Source organism: Cololabis saira, chromosome 22, assembly GCF_033807715.1.
Source record: "Cololabis saira isolate AMF1-May2022 chromosome 22, fColSai1.1, whole genome shotgun sequence".
Classification (NCBI taxonomy): Eukaryota; Metazoa; Chordata; class Actinopteri; order Beloniformes; family Belonidae; genus Cololabis; species Cololabis saira.
In genome coordinates this window covers 3,569,964-3,580,477 of record NC_084608.1, presented here as the reverse complement: position 1 = coordinate 3,580,477, position 10,514 = coordinate 3,569,964, and the positions used below count along the sequence as shown (strand labels likewise).

General features: G+C 40.8%; 1 protein-coding gene across 1 annotated transcript; it reads left to right on the top strand.

Annotated features, from left to right (window-relative positions):
* Positions 1 to 204: 204 nt before the first annotated feature.
* LOC133423324 (C-C chemokine receptor type 1-like) lies at positions 205 to 2,964 on the top strand. The gene is made up of 2 exons (XM_061713509.1): positions 205 to 380; positions 1,689 to 2,964. The coding sequence occupies exons 1-2, from the start codon at positions 205 to 207 to the stop codon at positions 2,539 to 2,541; spliced, it is 1,029 nt and encodes a 342-aa protein (XP_061569493.1). The 3' UTR covers positions 2,542 to 2,964.
* The last annotated feature ends 7,550 nt before the right edge of the window (positions 2,965 to 10,514 follow it).

The following is a 10,514-nucleotide window of genomic DNA, read 5'->3' as shown; positions in this document are numbered from 1 at the left end:
GAAGACTGCAGGATAAGCCTTCCAACTGGGTTGTCGGTAAGAAACTAATTCACACAAATATTTACTTTTTTTTCTTTATTAAAAGCCTATAAATAACCTAAAAATATTTTTTAAATAATTTACAATATCACATCGATATGGTGGCATTGTAACAAACTGTTTGTTTGCTCCATTTCTATTCCAGAGTTTTCAGTGACGGCAACGATGGAAACACCATTATACTATGACTATGATAATGAAACTGACTATCCTTTCACGGACGTTCCACCATGCATCGTTGAAGCTGGGAACCATCTGGGAGCCCAGCTATCCATTCTTTATTACTTTATGTTCATCTTCAGTCTCCTTGGCAACGGGCTGGTGCTAATGATCATAAACCGGTGAGTGGGCTAACGACGTGCAGAACCAATTTATTCAAACACAATTAAAAACTAAATTAGAATGGGTCACAGACAGAACGTTGTCCACTTTAGCTCATTTATGTAGTCATACACACTTTTACATTAGCCATAAGTTATATACTGTCAATGATATTTTCAAGTACGCCAGCAACATCTTGTCCACAGCTCAGACTTATTTATAGTCCAGTCCAGTATAGTACAGTCATGTGAAAAAAAAGTACTGAGTCATTTTCAAGGTTTCATGTATCAGGATGTAATAAAAAATAATAATGATGATAATGTGTGGACATTTTAAATGCACTATTCCAGTTTTATAGCATGATATTTGATTTTTTTTCATGCACACCTAAAATGAAATTGTCTAAAAGTGTAATATCTTTGTATAGATGCTACTTTTTTACTTAAAAATAAAAATCTATTACTTAATATTTTAGTTTTCTATTGCTTATTTATAAAATTGTTGTTTTTTTAATTTGTATGTGAAACTTCCAAATTCCTGTCTAAAGACAAAAGAAAGAAAGCAGTATAATACAGTATAAAACAGTATGATAATAATATTTTGATACCACAGGCTAGATTTAGATCAAATCACATCAAACTTTATTAGCACTTTTTGTACAATAAAAGTGCTTTCAGTAAAAAAACAACTCAACTCTAATCCCTATCAATGTTCAAATACAATCAAAGATAAAAAGACATAATAACATGGAAACGCTTTTTGGTCCCCATCAACACATAGGCAGCCAGGTTCTGAAGAAGCTGAAGGTGTGAAATGTTTTTTTGGGGAAGACCGAAAGCAGAACATTTCAGTGATCAATGTGACGACATAAAAGCAGCTCAGTGTTGCCTGAGAGAGAAATGAATAGACTCTACTAAAATGATAAAAATCTGTTTTAACCACACGTTTAACATGTGGAATAAAACTGACCAAGCTCTTAACTTGATCAGATGTCTTTAAAGATAGTGCATGTAATTTTGACAAATGTTTCTCTTAACCTTGAGACCGATAACTAAAACTTTGGTTTCATCCTGGTTGCGTTGCAGGACGATTTCTGCCATCTATGATTTAATATCTATAATACAGTTAACCAGTTACCATTCCTGTAAAATGTGCATAATCTTGCATAAAACACCTACCCAAGGCATACCAAAAGTATAATTGCATTCATGTCTTTTGGGAATTAAAAGTGTTTTTTTCCTTATTGAATGCCACTGAATATACAATCAAATTAATATTTCGGCCTTTCAAAATTATAATTCCTACTTTTTACCGTGTCTTCCTCTCAGGTTCGAACGGCTAACCACTGTCACCAACATCCTGCTGCTGAACTTGGTGTTTTCCTCCCTGATCTTCATGAGCAGCCTGCCCTTCACAGCTGCGTACATGCAGCTCTCCAAGTGGATATTTGGTGGTGTTATGTGCAAGATTAATGGCAGTGTCTACTATCTGGGATTCTATAGTTCTGTCCTCTTTTTAACCCTGCTGACCTTTGACCGACACCTTGCCGTCGTATACTCTCTGGGTGCACCGCAAATGAGGAATCGAAACTATGCAGTAATCTCTTGTGCTGTGGTGTGGCTGGTCAGCGGCTTGGCTTGCATCAGACCCATGATCCTCCACAACACATTTGTGTTTATGGGAAAGCCCTTGTGCGATGAGTATCCTGGTAATCTTCCTAATATTGATGTGGAAAAACTGAGAACATCTGGATTTTACATTCAGCTTTTTCTTTTCCTAATCTTTCCTCTGGTTGTTATTATCTACTGCTATGTTAGGATTGTGATCACTGTTATATCATCCAAAATAGCTACCAAGTTCAAGACAGTCAGGCTGATTTTCATCATTGTATTGCTGTTTTTCATTTGCTGGACTCCTTTCAACATTGTGGTACTGATCTATGATGAACCCACTACCTGTGAGGAAGTACAGAAGCGTGTTTATGCCCTTCATGTGACTCGTACCATTGCCTATATGTACTTTTGTATCAGTCCCCTTTTCTACACATTTGTGGGGAAAAAATTCCAGAATTACTTCAGGCAGCTGCTGGTGAAACATTTCCCATGGTTGAAGAAGTACATTTCTGTCAGTAATACCACCAGAACTAACATGTCTACCAAAAGTACCGCCAATGAATATTAGTCCAAAGTCTCCCATGTATTTGTTTACTGGGAAAAGACAAACAATCATAGTAGAGTTGTAGACCATAGCTGTTGAGAGAATGTTGTAAATGTTGAGAGAGCTGTTGTATTCTATCATATACATGATGGATGTCTGTGAGGCCAAATTTAATTAGAAAGAAAAAAATGATGAGTTTGTTTCATGTTGTCTTTGTCAATTTGATTAAATAAAGTGGTGTAATAGTTTGTAAAACATTTTGCCAGACAGTGGATCAGAAACTGCTTTTACATTGTGTCCAACGCGACTGTAACAAGGCTACAATTCAATCTGGCCTCACCATGCGATATGATCATCACTGTCTGTAGGGAAAAAAAGGGATCTAATCATTATTTTTTTCCTCATAAAAAGAAGACAATGAAGTGGTTGCCTTCGAAAAAAAAATAAATGTTGGGGTTGCTCGTTTGTAAAATCGTGTGCACTGTTATGCTCATGTTCTTGTTTCTATTTTCACATCCAACACCTCCTTAATCAAAGGTTTTGTCTAGATTTCATAATTATGGATGCTCCTTTTTTCCCTGAGTACACTTGTGCATTTTTTGTGATAATGGATGCTGCATACTTTACTGGAGGATTAAAAAGTGGATCTATTCAACTTTCTTTGGAAAGGTCATACTCCTGCCTCTACAGACAAATATACTATTGATTGATTGATAGTATAGCATCACTACATTATGATTAATAATTGATAAGTAACAAAGAAAAATTAAAGCTGCAAGCAGCAATGAATGGGCCCTCCCGCGTGCAGTTTGCACCAATTAAGGTCAAGGGATTCAAAACCATGTCCAATGACACCACCCACGATTCTCTCTGTCAAACCATTCAAAAGTTATAACAGAAAATAGGGACAACCAATCGAAGAAGGGGCGGGGCTAATTCAGGCCAATGAAGGTCAAGGACTCAATACCGAGTCCGATGACACCACCCACATGTCTTTTTTTTTTCACTTTAGTTTTTATTTCAAATTTTTCCTTTACAAAGGTGGGACAACTCAATCAAAATAGTACTAAAACAAGTACAGAACACATTTAAAAAAAAATAATAATAAAAAATAAAACAACATCAACATTTGGGAGTCACTTTCCAAGCAATCTGTCCATATTCCATTTTCTTTTCCACAATCAAGTTTTTTTGTTTTGTCGTTGTTCAGTCATAAATATTGTCCATCCCGTCCATTTCTCTTCGAACTGGGCTTCCTGCAGCCTTAGGCGATGTATCAGTTTTTCGTTTGTGTAGATTTCCTCGACCAGGTGAATCCATTGTTCTTGAGTAGGGGTGTCTTCCCTTCCCCATTTCTTCGTGATAGCTTTCTTAGCTGCTGTTAGTAGTATTTTTACCAGGTATCTGTCCTTCGTTCTTATATTTTCTTCACTTAGGTTACACAAATACAATACCGTACAAGATAAAGGAATCTTATATCCAAGTATTTTCATCAATGTATCGTGTAATGTTTTCCAGAACCATCCGATTTTATCACATTTCCAGAAAATGTGTGAGTGATCCACATTCATTGTTCCACAGCCTCTCCAACAAGGCATATTTTTGTTCAACTGTTTACTCTTGACTTTGGGTGAAATAAAAAAACGTACCAGATTTTTCCAGGAGAACTCTCTAGATCCGCGAATTGGTGGATGTGTGGTGTATTTTCCACACGTTTAGCCACTCTTCATCTGTGATTTTTGTCTTAAATTCAGATTCCCATTTTTCTTTTATGTATTTAGTTGAGTGTTTATTTGATATTAATTTTTTATATAGCTCAGAAACAATTCTAACTTTTTTTTTTTGTATGAATTGATTATGAGTTGGATCACACCATTCACTTCTCCGGAGGGGTCCATCCTAATCTCTTTCAGAAAGTAATCTCTAAATTGCAGGTACCTATAGAATTCTATGGTACCCCATAGAATTCCTGGTTATCCAAATCAAATTTTTCTTTTATATTTTGGAAACTCTCCAGCTGCCCGTTCTTCACTAACACACACCACGCTGTGATTCCCTTATTTGTCCACCGCTTAAACCCTTTATCGTATCTAGCTGGTTTGAATTTGCTATCATATGCTACCCATTTTAATGAATTAGCCTCTTTTTGAATCTTATATTTTTTTTATTATGCTGAACCATAATTTTAATGTAAACATCGTTATTGGGTTTATTTGGTTTTTAATCACCTTGTATGTGTCTTCATCTCCTATAATACTCTGTACTGGGTATTCACCAAGCTGTGTTTCCAACTCTTTCCATTTTGCAGTGTAATCTGGTTTGCACCATTCAACAATATACCTCAGCTGGGCTGCATGAAAGTATGCTTTCAAATTGGGAAGTCCCATTCCACCACCTTCTTTTGGCAGCTGGAGAGTCTCCAATCTTATTCTAGGTCTCTTTCCACCCCAAACAAACCTTGAAATCATTCTATTCCAGCTCATAAACTGAGAGTGTGGGACCTCTACTGGTAAAGACTGGAACAGGTACAGAAGTCGTGGTAAAACATTCATCCTGATTATCTGGATTCGTGAGCTGAAGTTTAGTGTTAGTGTGGACCATCTTTCAATATCTTTTGGTATTTCCTGATAAATCTTACCATAGTTTGATTTATATAGTTTAGATAATCCTTTCGTGATTATTTCCCCCAAGTATTCAATTCCCTTAAATTTCCAATTAAGTTTAAATAATTCTTGGATCTCTTTTGATGGACTATAGTTAAGTGATAATATCTGTGTCTTTGCAACATTTATTTTATATCCAGATAGATGTCCGAATGCTTCCAAAAGTTTAATCAACGCAGGTAATGATTCATTTGGGCGTTTGAGGTAGGTTATGACGTCATCTGCGAAAAGTCCTATTTTTTGTTCTACGCCATTCACCACTACTCCTTTGATCTCTTGTTCCTGTCTTATAGCCTGCGCAAGCGGCTCTATAAAAAGGGCAAATAGAGTGGGTGATAGGCAGCATCCTTGTCTTGTTGATCTCTGTAGTCTAATTTTGTCTGTCAGGCTCCCATTGACTTTAATTCTTGCAGTTGGTTGTTGATAGAGTGTCTTTATGCACTGTATTGATTTATTATTAAAGCCAAATCTCTCTAACACTTTATATAAAAATGTCCAACTTACACAATCAAAAGCTTTTTCCGCGTCAATACTTACTAATACAGTGCTCTTTTTGTCTTTTTTTGCTTGTTCCACTACATGTAGTGTTCTTCTAATATTGTCATACGTCTGGCGCCCTCTTATAAAGCCTGTTTGATCTTCCTCTATTATTTCTGATATAAAGGAGTTTAGTCGTTTAGAGATTATCGTTGTATATATTTTATAGTCAACATTTAATATTGAAATTGGTCTATAGTTTGCACAGTGTTCTTTATCCTTTCCTTGTTTTGTAATGACTGTAATTATTGCCTCAGCCCATGATGGGGGTATTTTATTGTTTTGGAGAGTCCAATTGAAAGAGGCAAGGAGCAGTGGTGACAGCTCTTCTCCAAACATCCTATACCACTCTGCTGGGTATCCATCGCTCCCCGCTGATTTATTGTTTTTCAATTTATTTATTGCATCTTTTACCTCCTCCAGTGTAATCTCTGCTGTTAATTTATCATTTTGCATACGTCCGATTGAGGGTAAGTCTAGCATCTCCAGGAATGTAATCATATCATTCTCATCTGCAGATGTAGGTTGTGTATATAGGTCTTGATAATATCTTTGGAAGATATCCTCAATACCATCTGGACTAGATACTATCTCACCTCTATGAGGATCTTTAATTTTGTATATATTACTAATTGCTTGCTGTTTTTTTATAAGCCTTGCCAGTATTTTTGTGGCCTTTGAGCCTACTTCATGATAGCCCAGTTTAAAATATTTATTCTTTTTTTCAATTTCGTCCAAAAGTATGTCATTCATTTTTGTTTTGGTTTCTTTAATTTGTTGACTTATCTTGGGGTCGTTAGTATTTTGGTATTCCTGTTCCGATACTCTTAGCCTTTCACTGTACATTTTATAAGCCTCCATTTTTGTTCTTTTTGCATGTGCAGTTTCAGCTATCAGTTTTCCTCTGATGACAGCCTTCATGGCATCCCAAAAAATCGTTGGGTCTACAGCGCCGTTGTTATTTTCCTCTATGTATCTTTCGATTTCCGTTTTTACCTTCTTCCTTGTTCGGTCATTATTCATAATTCCCAGATTAAGTCTCCATACTGTATGCCGTCTTCTGTTGTTTAAATTTATTGTTAAATAGAGTGGATTATGATCTGACACATCTGCGCCCCCTATCCTGCACTCTTGTACCATATGGTTATCCTCTGCATTCATAAAAAAGTAATCTATCCTTGAATGGACTTTATGTGCTGCGGAGTAATGCGTGAAGTCTTTTTCCAGGGGGTGTTGATTCCTCCAGACATCAATCATTCCCATCTCCTCCAAGGATATGTTTATGAATCTCGTCAAATGCATTTTATTTTTTTTAAGACTAGTTGTGTCTATTCTGTGGTCTCTAATAACATTTAGGTCTCCCCCACAGACCAAAATACCTCCTGTTTCTGCTATCATGTCATCAAATAGACATTTAAAAAAAGATTTGTCACTTTCCGGGGGGGCATATACGTTTACCAGTGTTACTAGTTCATTCTCTAGTCTTCCTTTCACTATAATGTATCTTCCTTCCTTGTCCCTGTATTCCTTCTCAAGGTCAAACTTAGTTGAATTTGGTATTAGAATCACTACTCCTCTTCTACATCCTCCTTTAAATGAGCTATAATATAAATTCCTGTAGCCATATTTTTTAAGTTTGTCATGTTCTGATTGTGACAGGTGGGTCTCCTGTAGAAAAATTATTTGTAATAATAATAATAATAATACATTTTATTTATATAGCGCTTTTCAGGGCACTCAAAGACGCTTTACATTAAAACAAAACACATAATACAAATTACAATTACACAGGACAGTACATAAGGACACAACATGAGACAGGACATTAATCACACATTAAAAGCAGTTCTGTAAAGGTGAGTTTTGAGATGGGATTTGAATGCTGGGAGGTCTGTACAGTCACGGATGTTTTTGGGGAGGGAGTTCCAGAGGGTCGGAGCAGCGATGGAGAAGGCCCTGTCGCCCCAGGTCCGGTGCTTGGTTCTGACAGGAAGGGACAGGAGGTTGGCGTCAGAGGAGCGGAGGCTGCGGGAGGGAGTGTAGCGGTGGAGCAGGTCGGTGAGGTAGCAGGGGGCCTGGTTGTGGAGAGCTTTGTGGGTGAGGAGAAGGATTTTGAAGTGGATCCGTTGAGGGATGGGGAGCCAGTGGAGCTTCTGGAGGACTGGGGTGATGTGGTCTCTGGAGCGGGTGTGGGTGAGCAGGCGGGCGGCAGAGTTTTGAATGTATTGGAGTTTATTGAGGACCTTGGAAGTTGAACCGTAGAGGATGCTGTTGCAGTAGTCGAGTCTTGAGGTGATGAAGGCGTGGATCAGGGTTTCAGCTGTAGAGAAGGAGAGTGATGGACGGAGACGGGCAATATTTTTGAGGTGGAAGAAAGCAGTCCTTGTGATGTGGTTGACATGGTGTTGGAAGGAGAGGTTACTGTCCAGGATAACTCCGAGGTTGCGGATGTGAGTGGAGGGAGACAGAATGGAGTTGTCCATGGTGAGGGTGAAGTTGTGAGCGGTTTTGGTGAGGGATTTTGGGCCGAGGATGAGCATGTCCAATTTGTTGTAGTTGAGTTGGAGGAAGTTCGAGTGCATCCATGACTTGATTTCAGCGAGGCAGTTGGTCAGGGTAGAGTGGGTTGCAGAGGTGAGGGATTTGGTGGAGATGTACAGTTGGACGTCGTCGGCGTAGCAGTGGAAGTGGAGGCGGTGGCGGCGGATGATGTTGCCAAGGGGGAGCATGTAGAGGATGAAGAGTAGAGGACCAAGCACCGAACCCTGGGGGACGCCTTGTGACAGAGGGGCAGTGGAGGAGGAGCAGTTGTTGATGCTGATGAATTGATGTCTGTTGGTGAGATAGAATTTTAACCAGGAGAGGGCGGATCCGGTGATGTAGAGAGATGATTCCAGGCGGGAAAGGAGGATGGTGTGGCTGATGGTGTTGAAGGCTGCTGTGAGGTCCAGGAGAAGGAGAATGCTGAGGTTGCCGGAGTCGGAAGAGAGAAGGAGGTCGTTGGTGACTTTGATGAGGGCTGTTTCTGTGCTGTGACGTGAGCGGAAACCAGATTGAAATGTTTCAAACAGATCATTGGAGGTGAGGTGGGTCTTGAGCTGAGTGGCGACGGCACGTTCCAGAATTTTTGACAGGAAAGGGAGGTTGGGAATGGGCCGGAAGTTGTTCATGGTGTCAGGGTTGAGTCCAGGTTTTTTGAGGATGGGGGTGACAGCTGCCAGTTTGAGGGTGTCCGGGACTGATCCAGAGCTGAAGGAGGAGTTGACGATGTTGATGATGAGTGGGGAGATGGCTGGGAGACAGTTTTTTATGAATGTGGATGGGATGGGGTCCAGAGCACAGGAAGAGGTTTTCATGCCCATCATGACTGTTGAAAGAGACGCTGAAGACATGGGAGAGAAGTGGGACAGGGACTGAGAGGTGGAGGGGGGGGAAACAGGTGGGGAGGTGGAGGGGGTGGAGGAGGCGGTCAGGTTACTGTAGATGGTCTGGATTTTGGATTGAAAAAATGAGAGGAAGTCGTTGCACTTAGAGACTGTGAAGGAGTTGGAGATGTTGTCACTGGGTTTGAGAAGTTTGTTGATTGTGGAGAAGAGAGCCTTTGGGTTGGAGGAGTCGGAATGGATGATGTTGGAGAAGTAGGTGGAGCGAGCTGAGTTGAGGGCGTCCTTGTATTGGTGGAGATGATCAGAGTAGGCGAGTTGATGAACAGTTAATCCAGATTTCTTGCAGAGTCGCTCGAGTTGACGTTTACGGGATTTCAGTTTGCGGAGTTCAGGGGTGTACCAGGGTGCTGAGCGTGCGAAAGAGACTGTTTTGGTTTTGATGGGAGCCAGTTGATCAAGACAGGAGGAGAGTGTATGATTGTAGTAATCCACGAGGTCCGAGGGGTTGTCAGGTGACGGGGGAGGGGAGGCGGACATCTGAGTGGCAAGAGAGGCTGAGAGGGCAGAGGGGGAGATGGATCTGATGTTGCGGAAGGATATTTTGCGTGCTTCTTTGGGAGTGGGGATGGGGATGTTGATGTCCATAATGATTGCCAGGTGATCAGACACGTGGAGGTTGAGGCTGGAGAGCTGATTTATGGTGAGGCCGGTGGAGCAGACGAGATCGAGGGTGTGGCCGCGGGCGTGAGTGGGAAAGTCGACGTGTTGAGTGAAGTTGAGGCAGTGTAGCAGGTCCAGGAATTCAGTAGCAGGTTTACAGTTGGCATCGTTGATGTGGAAGTTGAAGTCACCCAGGAGGAGAACAGAGGGAGAGATGGAGCAGAGCTGGGTCAGAAAATCCGAGAGATCCGAGAGAAAGGAGGGGTTTGGTTTGGGGGGGCGATAAATGACGGCGGTGACAAGAGGAGTGGGGCCAGGTAGTCTGAAGGCAGCGTGCTCAAATGACGGAATGACAGGAATGGGGATGGAGGTTGCTTTAATGTCCTTTCTGTATATTGCTGCAACACCGCCCCCCCGCCCCTCAGCGCGAGCTTGTTCCATGTAGGTGAAGTTGGGGGGAGTGGCCTGATTTAGTGAGAAATAGTCCAGGGGTTTGTGCCAGGTTTCTGTTAGACGGAGGAAATCCAGATTATTGTCTGTTATAAATTCATTCAGCAGCAGGCTTTTGTTGTTGAGTGAGCGGGTGTTGAACAGAGCCAGTTTCAGGTGGTGTTGCTTGGTGATTGGCTGAGAGGACTGAGGAAGTGAACGGAGATTGGACAGATTCACATGCTGCTTGTTGTGATGACGTAACGAAGATGCGGGACGGCAGGAGGACCAGAAGGATGGAATGGAGTTTGGCGACGTGAAG